General features: G+C 49.4%; 1 protein-coding gene across 1 annotated transcript in view; it reads left to right on the forward strand.

Annotated features, from left to right (window-relative positions):
* The window catches only part of TNN (tenascin N), a 63,399-nt gene that overhangs the window by 33,284 nt on the left and 9,725 nt on the right, over positions 1 to 20,390 (forward strand). Inside the window, exons 11-18 of the mRNA XM_034667647.1 lie at positions 202 to 465; positions 1,603 to 1,866; positions 4,845 to 5,108; positions 7,603 to 7,733; positions 8,788 to 8,920; positions 9,359 to 9,510; positions 15,078 to 15,174; positions 16,072 to 16,239. Of these exons, the coding sequence (XP_034523538.1) occupies positions 202 to 465; positions 1,603 to 1,866; positions 4,845 to 5,108; positions 7,603 to 7,733; positions 8,788 to 8,920; positions 9,359 to 9,510; positions 15,078 to 15,174; positions 16,072 to 16,239 (1,473 nt within the window). The remainder of the gene's footprint in view (positions 1 to 201; positions 466 to 1,602; positions 1,867 to 4,844; positions 5,109 to 7,602; positions 7,734 to 8,787; positions 8,921 to 9,358; positions 9,511 to 15,077; positions 15,175 to 16,071; positions 16,240 to 20,390) is intronic.

The raw sequence follows: 20,390 nt of genomic DNA on the forward strand, positions 1-20,390 counted from the left end.
TGAAAATGACAGTGATGGGGTGGTGGGTATCTCTTCCATGGCTTCAAAGCTTAGGCTTTTCCAAATTTTTTTTAAATTTTTTTATTGTTATGTTAGTCACCGTACAGTACATCCTTAGTTTTTGATGTAGTGTTCCATGATATTGTTTGCGTATAACACCCAGGGCTCCATGCAATATGTGCCCTCCTTTTTTTAAAAAAGAAATTGACAGCCCCAAAAACCTGGTGACCGACCGGGTGACAGAGGACGCGGCCACCATCTCCTGGGACCCGGTGCAGGCGGTCATCGACAAGTACATGGTGCACTACACATCTGCGGACGGAGACACCAGGGAGGTGTCCGTGGGGAAGGAGCAGAGCAGCACCGTCCTGACGGGCCTGAGGCCAGGTGTGGAGTACACGGTCCAGGTGTGGGCCCAGAAGGGGGCCCGGGAGAGCAAGAAGGCCGACACCAAGGCCCCGACAGGTAAGGGAACATTGTTCTTTGAGAACGTAAACCTAAGTCTGTGGCTGGTCCAATTTGTTTTCTTGCTTTGACACTGGCAGACTAGATGATTTATGGAGGAACAGGATAGTGACCCTTCATAAGAGACTGCACACACCATCCCTCACCTCCCTTTAACTCATTTCCTTACAAGTCAGGTCCAAGTGGCAGTTTCAAGCTACAATTTTGCCATGATTGGATGGTCAAGCCCAGAGACTCTTTCTCTGAGTGCACGAATATTTCATCGTGGACAGTATTAAGGGTCTCGCATTGTGTTTTGAGTGAGAACAGAAAATGAAAATCAAACGTTGTTAATATTAATAATAACATGCTAAAAATTCAACTTTGAAAAATAGACTTTACATCTACCGGAGCAAGTAACTATGTGTGGTGTGCTTTAGCGTGAATGAATCATGGTAATTCTGGTTTTAAGGATAAGGATAACTTCTATGTTCTATTCTAATTCGATTGTGAAAAAGCTGTATGGCCATAGTTCTCTAGTGATTTAACCAGCTAACCAGCATTACACGTGCATCTACAATGCGTAAAGCCTATTAAAACTGGTTTTTGATTGGTGGATTCATTTAACGAGGCATGTTGAGAATTTACCATGTGCTCTGTTCTCTATGAGGCTGTGGGAACCCCGAGGAGAATAGGAGGTGGCCCTATGTCTCTAGGAGCTGACATTTGCATCTGGCTATTAGAATCATCTTGTATGTAATCAGAGGTCTTCATTGACATGATGCTAGAAACAAAATTATTACTGCTTGTGAGCATGGGCTGTGTCTTCTTCAACTGGGCCCTGCACGTTACCTAACACCATGCCTTCTACCTAGTGGGAGTTTGACATTCGCTTACTAAATAAATAATGAGGTTTATTTTATTTAACTCTTAGTGGAGGTAATAGTGTAGATTTGTAGATTTTGGTTTACTGTGCTTTCTTCTTGGGGATCCAAAGTCTGTCTGGGGAGAGGAGATGTATCTCAGTGAAGCAGTTAGGGCATAGGTGATGGAGAAATCACGAAACGTGAAAGGGTCTCACCCCAAGCAAAATGACCATGAGGGTCTGTACCCTGAGGCCTATTAATAGTGCGTGTTGATCAGTACTTTTCCTTTTAGATATTGACAGCCCCAAAAACCTGGTGACCGACCGGGTGACAGAGAACACGGCCACCATCTCCTGGGACCCGGTGCAGGCCGTCATTGACAGGTACATGGTGCGCTACACGTCTGCGGACGGAGACACCAGGGAGATTCCGGTGGGGAAGGAGCAGAGCAGCACCATCCTGACGGGCCTGAGGCCAGGTGTGGAGTACACGGTCCAGGTGTGGGCCCGGAAGGGGGCCCGGGAGAGCAAGAAGGCAGACACCAAGGCCCCGACAGGTAACAGGAGGGAGGAGAAAAGAAACTCAGGTCATCACTATGGGCTGATTGATCTATTGCTGCTAAATTATGCCACTGCTGCATCTGGGGTCTGTGACTCAGGGACTGTTTTAGGAAAGTTTGTTGTAAAAAACTTCATTCACCTAAAGAAAAATCAAAGTATTGTCATGGATTTAGTACTGAGCAGTCCTGTGAAGGTCTTAAAACTCTTACCCCAAACCTGTGTTTTAACCGCTCTGCCTCTCAGTGACAACAAATTACAGGGAATATGGTAAAAGGAATATAAAATTCCTAAAATCCGTGGATTAGAGAATTGTTTTGTGACAAGCTGTTTTATGTAGGTTTGACTTAATAAATGGCGTGTAGTTTAGAGCAGCAAGTGTTACCTTGGCGGGCGGAGCTCTGTGTTCGTTTCAACACACAGGTAAGTTTTGATGGGCGTCTTCTAAGGGCAAGGCCTGGGATACAGTGGCAAACAAAACAGATATGATTCCTACTCTCTTAAAGTCCAGTGGGAAAGACAGACAATCAACAAGCAAGCAAATTATAACTGTAATGTGGTCAGTACTATGAAGGAGATGAACATGGTGCAGGTAGAGAGAATAACAGGGTAGGTATGTTTCTTAGAAGGGATGGGATAGTAATAGTTAAGATCCACATTGACAGGAACATCCAAACAGCATTTGCTTAACCAAGAAAGAAGTTGATTCTTGTCTTATGGAATGGTCAGAGGGTAAGTGGGCCGGGCTGGTATGGTAGCTCCATGGCACAGGAGAGCCAGGCTCCCTCCGTATTGCTGTTCAGTCACCCCTAGGGAGTTTCCTCTATCTCTATGGTTATCCTCCACCCTCATTCCAGCAGTGGAAAGGGGAGGGCAGGCCTGGAACATTGCACACGTTCTTCAGTTCTTCTCCCATTCCACTGGCCAGATCCAGGACTCAGTGCCGGACCTCACTACCAGAAAGGCTGGGGAATGAAGTCTTCAGCTGCATGGTCACATGCCCAGCCTGCACTTCTGTTCTACTGCCCCATCCAAGATAGTAGCCACTGGCCGCATGGGGCTTCTTAAATGTTAATTAATTAAAAGAAGTTAAATGATTTGCAAAGTTGTACTAGTCGCATTTCAAGTGGTCAGTAGCCACATTAGTTATTGGCTATTGTATTGGGCAGTGCAGAATATTTCTGTCATTGCAGAGAGATCCACTGGACAGTGTGCTCACGGAAGAAGGGCAGAATGGATGGTGGGGAAAAGTCGCCATTTCTGGCAGAGGGAAGGGTGTGTGTGACGGCCCTAAGCTGGAACAGCTAAGATGGTTGCCATACTGTGAGGGGCCGGTGTGGCTAGAGCACAGAGGGTGAGAGGGGAAGTGGTATGGGGTGAGGTGAGAGGGAGGCAGGGTCACTCACACAGGACCACACAGTGCCTGCAAGAGGGAGTATGTTATATTTATTAGAAGAGCAGCATGACATGGTGTTTGTTTAAAAAAGGTTCTGCAGGCCACAGTGAGGAGAATCCATGGAGGACATGACAGGAGTAGCATTAGGAAGCTTTGTGGAGAGTCTAGTGTGAAATCCGGGTGAGAAGGGGCGACGGCCATTGGGAAAGAGGAGAGGGGGATATCTGGGTACAGATTTTGGAGGTATAAATGCCAGTATTTGTTGACGGATGAGACGTGGGGTGGGAAGAAAGTGAATCCTATGTGACCTGTGTTTCTGGCTTGAGCAACATGGAAGGTTGGGGCAGCATTTTCTGAGGGGAGACGAGGAGATAAATAGGCTCGGGGAGGAATGTGAAGACTTTTAGACATTTAAACTGGAGAAGCTTGTGAGATTCCTTGGTTGATTGAGTGACTCACTAATTGATTCCACAAATATTGGTCTAGTGCCCCGTACACGCGAGGCGCTGTGATGGAGATGTGGTTGTAGGTGCAAGCTGGGGGCTCATGGATCAGAGAGCAGAGAGCACTGGTTGGTATTCGAAGCCATGGATATGGTTGAGGTCACTTAGGGAGAAGTGTAGAGAGGTTGTCAGCCAGGTTGCTGACAAAGGAGACTGAGGAGGAGTCAGGCAGTTAGGAGAAAACCAGGGGAGCGTGTGGTCATCGAAGTCAAGAGCTGAGAGTGTTTTAAGACAGAGGGTATGGATCCGCTCTGCCAAATGCTGCCCAAAAGTCCAGTAAGGTGATGACGGAGAAGGTCTATTGGATTTGGCAAAGCAAAGCTGGGGGTGACGTGTCCTAGCGGTTTTAGTGACGTGCTGTGGAAAAGTGCCAAACTTCATTGAATTGAGGAGTGAACGGGAAGGGAGGAGTGAACTGAAGGTATGCAGACCGTTCTCCTGAGGAGTCTGTCAGTTAAGGGGTGCAGAGGAGAAGGAGGTCCTAGAGCTTGCAGTCTGGGAATGACGGTTGAGGAGAAGAGACCAGGGGTGCCGGAGAGAGCACAGACGAAAAGGAGCAAGGTCTTTTCAAAGGTGGGAGGCTTCACAACTCAGAACAAAGAGGGGCTCGCCTGGGTTTTAACACAAGAAAACAGCAGAATCGTGGGCGAGACTTTTCACTTCTCTGGGCCTCCATGCTCCCCTCTGATAAAAGACAAGAAGGTTGGAAGGTCTGACTTCTCTGCTCAGAGATTCTGTGAAACAAAATAATGAGATACCACAGAGATAACAAGAAGAGGGGGTTTCGACAGCAGTTCGGGCGTCTTGTTGCTTGGGGGACTTTTTTTTTTGTTGTTACCTCTGTGGAAACTAGAGAGACAGAAAATTTCCATATTGATGAACTTGCAGAAGATCTAATTCCTCCCGGTTGTAGTATCCAGTGGTTTGTTTCCCTGGAAAATGGAAACTGGGGGCTTTTCACTCTGTGTTCAATGGAATTGTATCATTATTAAAGGTAACTTGAACGGAGGGCTCCTGGCAAATGGGGTGGTGGCATGGCCTCCCTTAGCTCTAAAATTCAGCCTTTCTTTTTTAAAAGAAATCGACAGCCCCCAAAACCTGGTGACCAACCGGGTGACAGAGGACACGGCCACCGTCTCCTGGGACCCGGTGCGGGCCGTCATCGACACGTACATGGTGCGCTACACGTCTGCGGACGGAGACACCAGGGAGGTGTCCGTGGGGAAGGAGCAGAGCAGCACCGTCCTGACGGGCCTGAGGCCAGGTGTGGAGTACACGGTCCAGGTGTGGGCCCAGAAGGGGGCCCGGGAGAGCAAGAAGGCCGACACCAAGGCCCTGACAGGTACTGTGAGGGTCTGGGACAAGGAACCGTGTACGTCCATCAGCACAGTCTTCCTTCATACCTGGGGGTACAGGGGAGCAGGGAGGGCAGCTGTTTCACCCGAGGCCATTCCTCACTGTGGTTCCTTCTTTCCCTTTCTGAGGTACTATGCAGGCAGGCATGGCCGCTCTGATTAAGAACAGTGTAGAGGAGACAGTGTGAAAGTAAACCTGTGCGGCTCTTCCAGGTGCTCGTGCAAATATAGCCTCCCTCACTGTCCCCTCCACCCCGCCAGCTCTCAGACTGTCTGCCTGGGTAGTCGAACCTGCTTGGCCTCAGCTCCAGTTCGGAGAAGAGGGAGGCAAGGAAACTCTCGTATCTCCATCTCCCTCCCTGGGACCTGGGAAGCTCACTGTGCCCATCCGGACGTCCGCGGGCCTCTGTGGACAGTCTGGGAAAGGCCTGGCCATCCCCTCTGTGGCCGGGTACACCGCGTGTGGCCACTGGGGTTAGAGGTGCCTTGAATTTCTTTATCAGTTACCATTAGCAGGGGGTTTTAAAATAAAAAACGTCAAGTATGCTTAGAGTAAAAATTTTCAAACCAAACAAAGGTATATAGAAAGAAAAACTGTTCTATATCCCAGACTCCCTAATCCTCAAGGCGGTTCTCCAGAGACAACCAGCCTCTCCCTCCCTCCCTCTCTCTGTCGGTCTCCCTTGTTCCTCTCGTCCTCTGTTCCATCATTATCTGCTCTTTGCTTTGCTCTTGCCGTCTTTAAAGATGACAGTATTACCCTCCAGAGACAACCAGCCTCTCCCTCACTCCCTCTCTCTGTCGGTCTCCCTTGTTCCTCTCGTCCTCTGTTCCATCATTATCTGCTCTTTGCTTTGCTCTTGCCGTCTTTAAAGATGACAGTATTACCATCTTTCTGCTTCACAGAAATGTGGAAATAACCAAGACGGACCTCTCAAGCCTGTAACCAGGGGATTGGTAGGCAGTCAGAGAAGGAGCAGAGGCCAGCTTAAGATATTTAAACNTCTAAATAGTTAAGGTTTTTGCTTTAATTTTTGAAAGCAGGAAATTCAGTTTTGCAGTGGATGGAAAGAAAAAAAATCCATACCAGATGTTATGCTGTAGAAAGTCAGACCAAGCTGATATTACCGAAACTCAAAATTTGTCAAAACATCCTAATTCAAAACAACAGCTGCCTGATTTCTATTAAAATATCGCAATTCCGTTCTCAGCTGAAATGCTACTGGGGAGAAAATAGCCTGGAGACGTCTTTTTTGGGAACCTCTAAATTAAAATCATCTTCTGTGATGATTTTTCAAAATGGAAATTTTCATTCAATATCTTATTTGGTTTAAAAAAAATGAGCCATCTGACCAATTAATATGGTGTTGACTGGAATTTTTGCTGAGCTTGAGTTTCCCTGGTCTGCCGTGCACACGCACACATCCCCATATTCAGAGTCCAAGGAAAAGCTCTGCTTTCCCTCTACCNTTTTTCAAAATGGAAATTTTCATTCAATATCTTATTTGGTTTAAAAAAAATGAGCCATCTGACCAATTAATACGGTGTTGACTGGAATTTTTGCTGAGCTTGAGTTTCCCTGGTCTGCAGTGCACACGCACACATCCCCATATTCAGAGTCCAAGGAAAAGCCCTGTTTTCCCTCTACNTTTTGCTGAGCTTGAGTTTCCCTGGTCTGCCGTGCACACGCACACATCCCCATATTCAGAGTCCAAGGAAAAGCTCTGCTTTCCCTCTACCTCTTCTTTCTTTCTTTCTTTCTTTCTTTCTTTCTTTCTTTCTTTCTTTCTTCCTTCCTTCCTTCCTTCCTTCCTTCCTTCCTTCCTTCCTTCCTTCCTTCCTTCCTCTCTCTCTCTCTCTCACACACACAAGCACCCCCCTGCTTCCCCAGGCTTTCTCTACAGGTAGGCATCTAAGACCACATATTTAGTTATGTAAGAGTTGGAACTTTATATTTCTATGCCAACTTAATGTTTATCATATTCTGCTTGTTGGTCAGAATCTCAGTAAATTTAGGAACATGCTCCCTCCCCAGGGCTGTAAAGTCTTGGGTAGTTTCCCAGTGCCAGGCATGGGGAGGTGGGCATCCAACAGTTCAGTCATTTTTCCAGGTAGGTGTTTGCTGAGACCCCTGGTTTCTGCACGCAGGGCTTTCACTTAGAACCTGTCTGCTAATCTAGATTGCTCATACCCACCACTCTTGGAGAATCTGTGGGGGGGGCATGTGGGAGCACAGATTCACTCTGTCTGCCACCCACCCAACCCCCACTTCCTTAACCCCCTTGTCCTCAGTGGATGTGTGCTTTTGGAAACAAAGGCCATAAGGTGCTGCTGGCAAGGAAGAGCAGAGACTGCTACTGGCTGGAAGGGAGGAAAAGAAATGGGAGGAGAAGTAGGGATAAATATGTTAACACATCAAAATTTATCTTGCCCCAGTTGCAATAATACTTAGTAGTTGTAATTACTTGACTTTATATGCAGACATTGACCCTCCCAGAAACCTTCGTCCATCTGCCGTCACACAGTCCGGAGGGGTGCTGACCTGGACAGCGCCCTCTGCTCAGATCGATGGCTACATTCTCACCTACCAGTTCCCAGATGGCACCATTAAGGTACTGGAAACTTCTCGTGTTTCCTCTTGGTGCCCATGCCCTGCCTCCGTATGAAGCACCTGACTTGGGCCAAGCAGCTTGATTGCTGGTGTCATGGTGTCCTGCTGAGAAATGAGTTGATCCTTAGTGATCATCTGCTGTGGTAAGGGAAGGTGCTATGCACGGTTTTTTGTCGACATCGTACATGTGGCCTCATTTCATAGGATTCACTTGTGTGCCTGCTCCTAGCTGACCATTGCATATTCGCTGGCCACACATCTGTCCCATGGTATTGTGTTTGTTGTTTGTCTTTCCCAATTCGTGTTAGCTCCATGAGGACAGGGACTTTTTGTCTGTGTTATCCATCACTGTATCTAAAGTGCTTAGAACCTGGCACACAAGAGGTGCTCAATAAATATTTATTGAATGAATTGCTTAACCCTGATTTCAAGAGTTATACCTCCCACCTGGAATCTGAGGACCAGCAAAGTTTGGTAACTTGTTCTGATGGAAAATTCTTCTTTCTTCTTGGCAAGAAAGAAGGGAGGAAGGGAAAAAGGAAGGGCACTTTGATTTATTCATGATCTCAATGTTTGCTTATGACAGTCTTTCAAGGAAAGTTAGCCCTATGTTCACAGAGGAAATAAGATCGGTTCAGAAGGAAGTATCTGAAGGCCAACTGTGGCCCTGCCTCACAGATATCACCAATCACTTTTATTCCCCTTTTTAGATTGTCAGCCCTGCGTTGTCAGCCTTGGTGGCTGTAGTTGGTATCCCAGCATGCATCTGGAGGCTGAGGTTCCTAGGAGACCTGGAGGGTGCTGCCCCAGGGGCAGGACCTGTTTCTGGCTCTCTGCTAGTGCTCCCAGCAGTACTAAGTCTCCACGGCACCACCCTCCAGGGAAGCTGCTGGGACCCACCGGGACTCTGGGTACCACTAAGCCCTCAAAGAAACCAAATATCATCTTCTCAGAGAACTCCGTCATCAGCACCAGGGAATGCCGTTGATACCTCGGGCACTGGAGATGACACACTAACTGATTGTCTGCTGTCTCCTCTCTCCTTTGTTTGATAGGAGGTACAGCTTGGAAGAGGAGACGAGAGGCTTGAGTTGCAAGGCCTTGAGCAGGGAATCACCTACCCTGTCTCCTTGGTTGCCTTTAAGGGTGATCACCGGAGCAAGAGTGTGTCTACCACCCTTTCCACAGGTAATGTGGACTCCTGCGCTCTGGATGAGAACACAGTAAAGGACAAGTGTTGGAGAGCCCAGAAGAGGTGTCCAATGAGGAGCGAGTAGACAGAGTGATGGATTTCTCTGGAAATGGGGCAATAGAAGGATTATGGGTTCAGATGAAATCTATCTAGTGGCAGAAAGACTAAAGAGGGGAGCAGAACAGAATGTTATTTTGTGGGACTTAGGGCAGGAAATGATGTGAACCTGACCTTATTTCTAGTACATTTGAAGGATTTGATGAGAGCGCGGTGCATGAGAAAAATACGATCTTCGTGAAGAGTTGGAAGAAGCAACGTAGTAGGAGGTTATGAAAGTTTCTAAACAAAATAAATTATCTTAAAATAGGGGCATAGCCCTCCTCCTTCTTCCTTGCCCTTCTCCTAATGACACCATCTCTCTGCTTGACTCCCAGTTGGTGCACGTTTTCCACATCCTTCGGACTGCAGTCAAGTTCAGCAGAACAGCAATGTCGCCAGTGGTCTGTACACCATCTACCTGCACGGTGACACCAGCCGGCCCCTGCAGGTGTACTGTGACATGGACACCGACGGAGGCGGCTGGATTGTGAGTCTCTCTCCTTGGGGTAGAGGAGCGTTGGTGGCTCGCACTTGTTTTCAGAGAGATCCCAGCCCCACCCCCACCCTCACCCCACCCCCTGCTGGAAGTACTTCACACCTGGGATAGAGCAGGCTTCATTGAACAAAGGTTAATGATTCGTGGAGGCTGTGCATTTATTGGCATCTAATAATGCCCTCTGTGTGCATCACCTCCATTTTCTTCTCTTCCAAGCCCTGTCACAAAGATGACTGTCCCACAGAAGCTTTCAAGTAAGAGATGGAGGTTGTTATTTCTCTTTTATAGATAGGTAAATTGAGGCCTACGGGGAGAAGTGCCTTGGCACTTCACAAGAGCTAAGACCAGATTTCCGGACCCCAGCCTCCCAGATCATTGGTCTTCCCTGTGGTCCTCTCAGGCCATCCAAGATGGAAACGCATGACCTCTTTGGGCCTTGGACCTCTGAACGAAAGCCCTTTGTCCAGGTTCTGCTCCTGCTTTGCGGTTCAGAAGCAAAATTTTGGTGTGAAGGGCTGAAGCCTGAAAGAGGGAAAGTTGGCAGTGTGCCACGGTCCCTCTTCTGTGTGCAGGTTGGATTCCCTTGGGCCATTGTCTGCTCACGCCCCATGACACCTACTTTGATTGCTGTGGCCTGATCCGGTTAGAGGATGAGCTGCCTGTGAGGGTTGCCCTCCAATCCCTCCTCGCCCACCCCTTTCTCCCCACGCCTGAGCAGATAGAGGCCCTCCCCACCCCACACCAGTGTGCGGCCTTACCCGCTGCACATCCGCAGCTCACAGTCGCGAGGAGAAGGCGTGAGCTCCCAGTGCTCAAACTACATTCATCTCCACGTCCGCTCAGGGGGCTGGGAAAGCAAAGACACTCGAGCAGCCGCGGATAAAATGATCCCGTCCGAGAAGCAGCAGTGAAGAAAACTTATTATCCACACAGCTGCATCTGGCGGCTGAAAGGCAGTAACCCAATTGGATGGGGGAAGATTCCTGATGGATTTATAAAAATAACTGAACAGAAAGTAACATGGAAGGTCTTGCACCTGAGCAGACCCATAGGGCTGGACCTGCTGCTTTTCATCAGCACCATTGTAAGCATTCAGTCTCTTCAGGCTCGAGGCCAGTTTCCTGCCTTGTGCCCAGAATTGACCATTGGCAGAATGTTTGTGTTGTTGCGTGTGGCCTTTTTGAAAGCCAGCCTTCCCTAGGGAAGGAGACATTGGTCCAGGGCAACCTCTAGAACGATACCTGCTGGTCTGCCTGCCTGGGAATACCCCGGATTTTTTTCCACAAGTGTTTATTGAGTGCCTACTATGTGTCAAGCACTGTTTTATACACTCAAGAACCAGCCGGGAACCAAACAGACCAAAACCCCTGCCCTCAAGGAGCTTGCCTTCTACAACCTGCTCATGCAAACGACCCTTACCAGGACGCCGAGGTCAGTTCCAGAAAGCAGCACATCACTCTGCGTTCTAACCGACACCAGTCCCTCACCCCCTCCCAAGTCTTGTTTTCTGACTCAGACCCCTGAAGGCAGTACATGGACTGAGATTCTGTAGGGTTCTTTCCAAAGCCACCACAGTCCCCAAAACATGTGGAGTCCTGAAAACTTATACACCAGATCTTTTACTGACAGTTTCCATGGTTTTGGGCTCAAGAATCTTTTGTCACTTAGAGATGACCTTAGTACATTGCTCTTTTATTTTCTAAAAAGATTTTATTTGTTTATTTAAAGAGAGAGTGAGCACAAGAGGGGGATGGGCAGAGGGAGAGAATCTTAAGCAGACTCCCCACTGAGCACTGGACCCCCCCCACACACAGGGCTCAATCTCACAACCCTGAGATCATGACCTGAGCTGAAACCAAGAGTCAGACTCTTAACTGACTGAGTCACTCAGGCGCCCCAGTACATTGCTCTTTTAAATGGAGCTTCCAAAATCCTTTTAAGGAAAATTTTCTCCATGGGGTGGCAGGAACCCAATGTGATTAAGAGGCCAGAAAAACCCTACCCCGAGGTAATTGGTGTCACAGGAGGCAGGCTGGATTGAGGACCAGACGGGAACACTTAAGTGCCTCAAGCATTTCCATCTTTGTTTTCCGTCTTGCAAGTCTTAAGGACTATATTAGAAGTTCTTTCCACAGGCATTTAAATGGCATTTTCGTTTGTTCTCCCCAGGGAATCAGTCAGGACGCTGAGTAAGTTCTAGAGTGCAAGGACAGTTCTGTAGTGTAGAACTCTGCCCGCCTTGAGACATACCTACTAAGGGGCTTCTGTTACCCCAAACAGTTCTTTATAAGGTGTTTTCACCCCATAGAATGGAAATGGGCTAGATTCTGAGGGAGTCAAATCAGGCTGCCTGATCGAGAGGTACAGATGATCACGATGGGTCAGTTCATTTGGAATATGACTTAATAAAGTGCAAATTAACATTTCTTGAGACATAATAATAACTTATTATATGTGTATGTGCCAGTCTCTGGCCTTCATAATTTTATGATTTATCATAATTAATGATCTTGCTAAAGCCTTGATTTAAGAGCATGACAAATGTACTATTAACATCTTGATCTCATAGTTTCAGAAAAGCAAGGCTTGTCAAGGTCAAGTAACTTGCCCAAGGACATAGCGAGTAAGTGCGGAGCTGGGTCTCAGTAGTGATGCAGAGAGCATCAGAATCATTGTTCAGAGTTTTCCTAGCTGAGCTGAAGCATTATTAAAAAAAAAAAATCAGGGAGGGACTCCTGGGTGACTCAGTCAGTTAAGCTTCTGACTCTTGGTCTCGGCTCAGGTCATGATCTTGGGACCCTGGGATTGAGCCCCGAGTCAGGCTCTGTGCTCAGTGGGGAATCTACTTCTCTGCCTCTCTCTCCATCTCCCTCTGCTCCTCGCCCTGCTTGTGCTCTCCCTCTAAAATAAATAAATAAATCTTTTTAAAAAAAATCAGGTGGACAAACCCCTATCACGCTTGGGTACTCTGTTCATTGACTGGAGAATGCCTTTGTAATGCGCCCGGCCTAGGAGGGCAGGATCTGATTTGAGCCTGACCTTGCACCATAACTAATTATGTTAGTGGGAACGTAATTGGATTTGACATATGAGGAACATCGGTCCAGCATCTGCCCTGGGATCTCACCATCCGAGGCACAGGAAGAGTCCTGGGGAAGGGTTGGGAATGGGCACCCTTCTGGGAAATGAACAGTGAGCCCCAGAATCTTAGGAAATGAGTTTTGGAAAATGGACTCAGTGAAGCTGGCATTTTCACACTTTCTGATGAAAAGATGAGGAGATCATGTTTTATCCTTGCATCTGCCACCAAATAATCAGCTGATTATGGTTTAATCTGGCTAATCGCTTTCCTGAACTTTCATGTCTGTACAATGGCATCACAGGCCCTTGCCCTGCAGCCAGCCCTGAACACGCTACTCAGTAACGGCAGTTTCATGAGTGGGTAAGCGAACGAAGACATGAAGGAAGCCCAGAGAGGAGTGAGAGTGTCTGAAATAGGGCAAAGGAGAAAGAAACCACAGTGTTAATGCAGTATGGAGTGATTTGCCCGATCATTCCCTCGGTTCTGCTTACCATTACACTTACCATTCTCCTAGCACCTCTGAGATGGACTCTTCCTTCCCGCTTCTAACCCTGTTTGTCACACGGCTGACCGCGGCTCAGTAGCAGAGATGACTGGCTTACCAGCCACTGGCGAGGCAGTGGCCATGGTCTGCCTTAGAGCCCCGGGCTCTCCCTGCCCGCCGTAGATAGATGCCCTAGTCCAGTGCTTCCTGGGCCAGCAAAGGTGGGTTGGTGCTTCACAAGGAGTGAAATGTGAGCTCCCACGTGGAGCTTTCAGCAGTGATGCAGGCTACCTGTTCTCTCCTCCCTCTCTGTCTCTTCCCAGAAAAAATAGAAAGAACGCACAAATATTGGGAGGTTTACCTTACCAAATTTGAGATAACACGTTTCACTTCAAGGCACCTGATGTGAAGCATGGTGGAAAGAAGGGAGATGGGGCTCTGTGTTGGGGCTTCGCATCTGAACGAGCACAGAGGAAAGTAGGTGGAGACAAAGGTGCCATTCCAGCCTTCCAGAATCCCAGAGTCATTTCTGTAATTAGCGAGGATGGTGTTTAGCGTGGCTTTCAAGGTCACGAGGGATGACCCATTACTGTCTATTCCAACAGTATACACAGGTGTGTTTAGCTTGTAGGTACTCTTCAGGTTTACTTCATATAAAAGCATCCGATTTACTCTGACTGGCACTGCCATCCTTCCCCAAAGAGAGGAGCTTTTGAAAAGAAAGCAGCACATACTTTCATGAAATAGGGGTACCCAAGTCTGTGTCTGTTTTCTCACTTGTCACTCACTCTTCAGGCCAGTCCCATTGGCTTCTGCCCTCGTCTCTCTCCAGGGCAGCCTTTGCTAGACTCACTCGTGACTTCTGTGTCACTAAATTCTATGGACACATTCCTCAGTCCTCGTATCTGTAATCCTTGAAGCTTACCTGCCTTTGACACTATCAGTCACACCTTTCTCTTCGTGGTCTCTGTGTTTCCATGTTTTCCTGGTTGTCCTTCCACACGCCCGGGTCCTCCTCTTTCTCCTTCAAGAGCACATTCTTCTGCGCCTGGCTGTTGTATAGTGCAGGTCCCCGAGTCTTGATTCTAGGCCACTTTCTCTTTTCAGTTCCTACCTTCTTTCCAGGTGGTCTCATCTTCTCCAGCAGCTTCACTTGACTCTCTGTGTCCCAGTGGCTTTCTATGTTCGTTAGGATAGAGTGGGCCACACGGTAGTAACACGCCGACATCAAATTCCAATGATCGAGGACATGAGCTGTTTCTTCTCATGTGTGCAAAGCCTTCTGTGGGTTTGGCAGTCACTTCTCAATGGTGACTCAGGGATTCGGGCTGATTCCAACTCGCGGCTCTGCCCTGTGGACGCGTGGCCTTCACGGAGGCCCCGAGGCACAGGGCAGTGGAAGACAGAGCATGGAGAGAGAGCCCCCCGGCCCTTCTGCGCTTTCACTCACAGCTCTTTGGCTAGAATGAGGCATGCGACTCCAACTTAACCGCCAGGGAGCCTGAGAAAGAAGCGTTCCTGCCTGTGTTCCTGGGGACAGGAAATTGAAACGGGACCCGGTGAACATTGAGCACCACCTCAGACACATGCTTACCTTTGCAAGTCTGGCCCCGATCTCTCTTCAGCACCCCAGCGCTTACGCTCAGCTGCTGCTATGGCATCTTTATTCGCCAGGGGACCGCGGGAGTGACTCGCACTTCCCTTGTCCCAGGTGAGCTCACACTGGCGGCACCTGTCTTCTCTCAGAGCCCCCGTCTCAGTGAAGAGCCGAGTCAACGGCCATCCAGCACTGCACGCCCGAGGCACGCGAATCGCTCCCCGACCTTGCCCTCTCTTTCAGTCCCGCTTTCAGTCTGTCACCATATCTGTCAGTCTGACCTTCTCTCTGCTTCTGTCTAACCTCAGGGCAGCCCCCAGGCCAAGCTACTGTCCTCTTTCACTCGTCATGTCTGTTCAAGTGTGTCAGACTGAGAGGCCCGTCTCCCTTCGCAGGTCTTCCAGAGACGCAACACTGGGCAGCTGGATTTCTTCAAGCGCTGGCGGACCTACGTGGAAGGCTTTGGGGACCCCATGAAGGAGTTCTGGCTTGGTATGATCTCTGAGGTTCCAGGAGGGCTGTGGGGGAGGGGCTATTTCACCCTCAAAGGCTGCTTGGCAGCTCGAGAAGGCTCCTCACATCCAGGAAGACAGGATACTCAGTCCCCAGTGACAGGGACAGGACACTGTAAGGATCCTGACCACCAGGGTGTCAGTGGGGCCATGTTGCTGGGAAGGTTCTCATGTGCCGGGCTTGTGACAGGGTGGGCCTGTCACAGGGGTCTTCGCGCTGCATGTAAGCCCCATGGGATCTGCCTGGAGCCTACACATCTTAGAAAATAGCTGACCCATTGGGATTCTGGGCTGTTCCTAGGAGGTCATGCCTGTAGGCCCTGCAGCTCTTCCAGTAACGCCAGTCATTATGGGGATGGTGTTTTCCCATTTCCTTCTGCTCTAATCTGGAGCAGATATTCATGGAGAGTGAAATAGCCAAAAACGTGCATAGGGAAACGAAGAATTAAAAAATCATAATATAGAGACTCAGTGTCTGATGGAGTAGATGATGGTTGTGGTCTGCTCGGCGCAGAATTCCTTCAGAGACCTCAGAGTGGTGGTTGATGTCCTCTTGCACTTGGTGAGATATGGGGAAGAGAGGGGGAAGTGCTTCAGCTTTAGAGAAAGGGAGTCGGGGGCAGGTCCACCGCACATTGCCCCCCACGGCTTCTTCCCAGAGGACACAGTTTGCACACTCGTAAACACAGCTGTGCCAAAGAAATAATAGGATGAGAAAATGGGCATCCCTCCCAACAGAGAGAGTGTGAGGAGAGCCCCAGCAGCAGTGGAGGGAAAGGCCACGGTGACTTTCGGTGCTGAGGATCGCAGACGCTAGTGGGCACGTGCCTGCACACCCCGGTGGATCAGTTGTTGGAATGCCCTTCCTTATTTTCAGGACTTGACAAGCTACACAATCTCACCACTGGCACCCCTACCCGCTATGAGGTGAGAGTGGACCTGCAGACTGCCAACGAATCCGCCTACGCCGTGTATGATTCCTTCCAGGTGGCCTCCAGCAAGGAGCGGTACAGGCTGTCGGTTGGGAAATACAGAGGCACCGCAGGTAGGAAAACACATTTGCTCCCGGCTCGGGTCTCTGGCTCTCTGTGTGTCTGCGGATCGGGGGGGATGGAATGTTGCTGCGTGGAGGTGAACTGTCCTCACGGATGGCTGAGGCCCTGCTCCCTGCAGGNCTGTAGGCCCTGCAGCTCTTCCAGTAACGCCAGTCATTATGGGGATGGTGTTTTCCCATTTCCTTCTGCTCTAATCTGGAGCAGATATTCATGGAGAGTGAAATAGCCAAAAACGTGCATAGGGAAACGAAGAATTAAAAAATCATAATATAGAGACTCAGTGTCTGATGGAGTAGATGATGGTTGTGGTCTGCTCGGCGCAGAATTCCTTCAGAGACCTCAGAGTGGTGGTTGATGTCCTCTTGCACTTGGTGAGATATGGGGAAGAGAGGGGGAAGTGCTTCAGCTTTAGAGAAAGGGAGTCGGGGGCAGGTCCACCGCACATTGCCCCCCACGGCTTCTTCCCAGAGGACACAGTTTGCACACTCGTAAACACAGCTGTGCCAAAGAAATAATAGGATGAGAAAATGGGCATCCCTCCCAACAGAGAGAGTGTGAGGAGAGCCCCAGCAGCAGTGGAGGGAAAGGCCACGGTGACTTTCGGTGCTGAGGATCGCAGACGCTAGTGGGCACGTGCCTGCACACCCCGGTGGATCAGTTGTTGGAATGCCCTTCCTTATTTTCAGGACTTGACAAGCTACACAATCTCACCACTGGCACCCCTACCCGCTATGAGGTGAGAGTGGACCTGCAGACTGCCAACGAATCCGCCTACGCCGTGTATGATTCCTTCCAGGTGGCCTCCAGCAAGGAGCGGTACAGGCTCTCGGTTGGGAAATACAGAGGCACCGCAGGTAGGAAAACACATTTGCTCCCGGCTCGGGTCTCTGGCTCTCTGTGTGTCTGCGGATCGGGGGGGGGATGGAATGTTGCTGCGTGGAGGTGAACTGTCCTCACGGATGGCTGAGGCCCTGCTCCCTGCAGGAGGCGGGGGGGTAAACAGAAGTACGAAAGCAATCCTTGATGACCTCAAAGTTGGAACTTTTGTATGTGATGCATTGATCCCCGCACCCCTCCACCAGTGAAAACCTTCCTCTTACACTCCCCTGGTTCCGGCTGTTGTGCGGCCGCCAAGTAGGCTGCCTCCAGAGTGATTCACGATGCCTGCCCACCTGTCACTGGGCTCCAGCAAGCTGGCTGCTGTCCTTGCCCAGGAGTGTGTGTGTGTGTGTGTGTGTGTGTGTGTGTGTGTGTGTGTGTGATTATTTAAATATTCACAGTGCTTTGCCATAAGTAAAGGGAAAAATGAAAGTGCTGATTCAAACAACAAGCAGTATGGGTCTCATTAACTCCGTACAACTGTGCGACACAGAGGTGAGCAGTTTAGCTGAAAACCGGGAACGTCTAACCTCGATTAGCAGCTCAGTGGACACAAGCCCGTTGATGGTGTGTCCAGTTGTAAAGGANTCCCAACAGAGAGAGTGTGAGGAGAGCCCCAGCAGCAGTGGAGGGAAAGGCCACGGTGACTTTCGGTGCTGAGGATCGCAGACGCTAGTGGGCACGTGCCTGCACACCCCGGTGGATCAGTTGTTGGAATGCCCTTCCTTATTTTCAGGACTTGACAAGCTACACAATCTCACCACTGGCACCCCTACCCGCTATGAGGTGAGAGTGGACCTGCAGACTGCCAACGAATCCGCCTACGCCGTGTATGATTCCTTCCAGGTGGCCTCCAGCAAGGAGCGGTACAGGCTCTCGGTTGGGAAATACAGAGGCACCGCAGGTAGGAAAACACATTTGCTCCCGGCTCGGGTCTCTGGCTCTCTGTGTGTCTGCGGATCGGGGGGGGGATGGAATGTTGCTGCGTGGAGGTGAACTGTCCTCACGGATGGCTGAGGCCCTGCTCCCTGCAGGAGGCGGGGGGGTAAACAGAAGTACGAAAGCAATCCTTGATGACCTCAAAGTTGGAACTTTTGTATGTGATGCATTGATCCCCGCACCCCTCCACCAGTGAAAACCTTCCTCTTACACTCCCCTGGTTCCGGCTGTTGTGCGGCCGCCAAGTAGGCCGCCTCCAGAGTGATTCACAATTCCTGCCCACCTGTCACTGGGCTCCAGCAAGCTGGCTGCTGTCCTTGCCCAGGAGTGTGTGTGTGTGTGTGTGTGTGTGTGTGTGTGTGTGTGTGTGTGATTATTTAAATATTCACAGTGCTTTGCCATAAGTAAAGGGAAAAATGAAAGTGCTGATTCAAACAACAAGCAGTATGGGTCTCATTAACTCCGTACAACTGTGCGACACAGAGGTGAGCAGTTTAGCTGAAAACCGGGAACGTCTAACCTCGATTAGCAGCTCAGTGGACACAAGCCCGTTGATGGTGTGTCCAGTTGTAAAGGAAGGGAACAAAATCAAGCCACGTGACTGAAACACTGGGATTATACCACTGAATATTCTGTTTCAGAGGGACAGGGTGGTTACTGGTTTGATATCATACCTTACGCCTGCATTTATAGTTTTTAAACCCTAACAAGTAAGTCCACGTGTTTTTGACTTGGGGGTAACTACGTAGGAATGTGTTACCAGCTGGATCCACTGACTGTATGGGCCATGGTCTCTCCCCTTAGACTGCCGTGCAAGCGGAGAAGTCATAATAGAAAGTAACTTTTACAAAGAGCCACATCTTGGCGAGGAGAATGAAGAGCTATAGCGTGTGAGAAGGTGGGGACATTGAGGCCTGAGGCTGCTGAAGGAAGCTCCCCGCAGGACAGTGGGCTGGAGCTGGGTCTGCAAGGGTAGGACTTAGATGGGAAACAAAGAAGGGGTCCCCAGGCCTGGGGAAGTCCACGGTGAGCAAGGAGTGAGCTGCCTCAAGGAAAATGGGGTGCGCTTGGGAAGCCTGAGGCCACTCTAGAACCCCCTAACGGCAGAGGACTGTGAACAGATGCCTCTTTTAGTATCTGGGGGCAGGATCTGAAGTGGCCAACTGTGAAGGCAAAGTTTCTTGTAGGTCTTATAATTTAATTGTTTTTAAAAAATCACACGAATTTTGCATTTGCTCTTGTTTCCCAGTGCTTAGCATGGAGTCTGGTCTGGTGCAGGGTAGGTGAGTTTCAAGCATGACGTTGCTAGCAAGAGCTTTCCGTGCAATCTTATAGATGTTTTATGTCGTAAAGGATAGCCCCTGAGACCCCGGTAGCTTGGGTCGGGGTCAGTGAGGGCATGAGCTTGGTGACATAGGGACAAAGGATGGTGTCCCGCATCTCTCCATGAAGCCCAGTGACTTCCTGGACTGCTGGCGGGGGACCAGCTAGGGTCACCCATTCTCCTCTCTTCTCTTATGCACATGTACCTGTTCCAAGGCCTGTCTTAAAATAACCAGGAAATGAACTGATGCTAATGGGAAAATGAGTGAAAAGGAGTCAATATATGCACAAATTAATGTGATTCTCTTCCCAGGGACTCTGTTTGCATTTTAACCGTGATTACAGGCTAGTTCCCATTCTGAGGTTGCTCAGGCCCGCAATGCCGGTCAGTGGAGGGTGTGTTTTCTTCATAGGGAGCCTGGGAAGACATTCAGGTCACACCGCATTCAGCCAGCAATCTGGTCTCCCCGTACGTGCCACCGTTCCTACTTGGAAACTCTGAAATTGCAAGGTGGGCTTCGTGGTATTTTAGCTTTCCTTATATATGCTGATTGGTCCCCAGGAGGGTTTTGAAATTTAGGAAGCTTCTGGCTCCTCATGTCCTAAATGGTGAGGTACTGTGTAGAGGAGGGGGTGTTCAAAGAAAAGGTGAACGGTTTGATGTCTCTGTGCATGTGCCAGCTGCCACCACGAGAGTTCTGATAAGAATTGGAGCTGCGTGGCCCTGGGGGAGATGTGCCAGGAAATGTCACCACTACTCACGTCCACCTAGGCCCTCGACTTCGGCTTCCACGGATGTCCTATCAGAGAGCCCCTGATTCTGCCACGAAGAAGCCCTAGCAGGGCGGTGCTGGGTAAATTTAGTTTCTGATTCTGAATCTTAGAGTGGGGCAGGGCGGACACCCAATGAGCTCTACCTTCAAGATGCTATTCATCCCTTGAGAGGTTATCCTGAAAACATAAATAGACGTTTGGAATGGTGCAGAGCGACTTCTATGGG

This window comes from Ailuropoda melanoleuca, chromosome 8 (assembly GCF_002007445.2).
Source record: "Ailuropoda melanoleuca isolate Jingjing chromosome 8, ASM200744v2, whole genome shotgun sequence".
In the NCBI taxonomy this organism is placed as follows: Eukaryota; Metazoa; Chordata; class Mammalia; order Carnivora; family Ursidae; genus Ailuropoda; species Ailuropoda melanoleuca.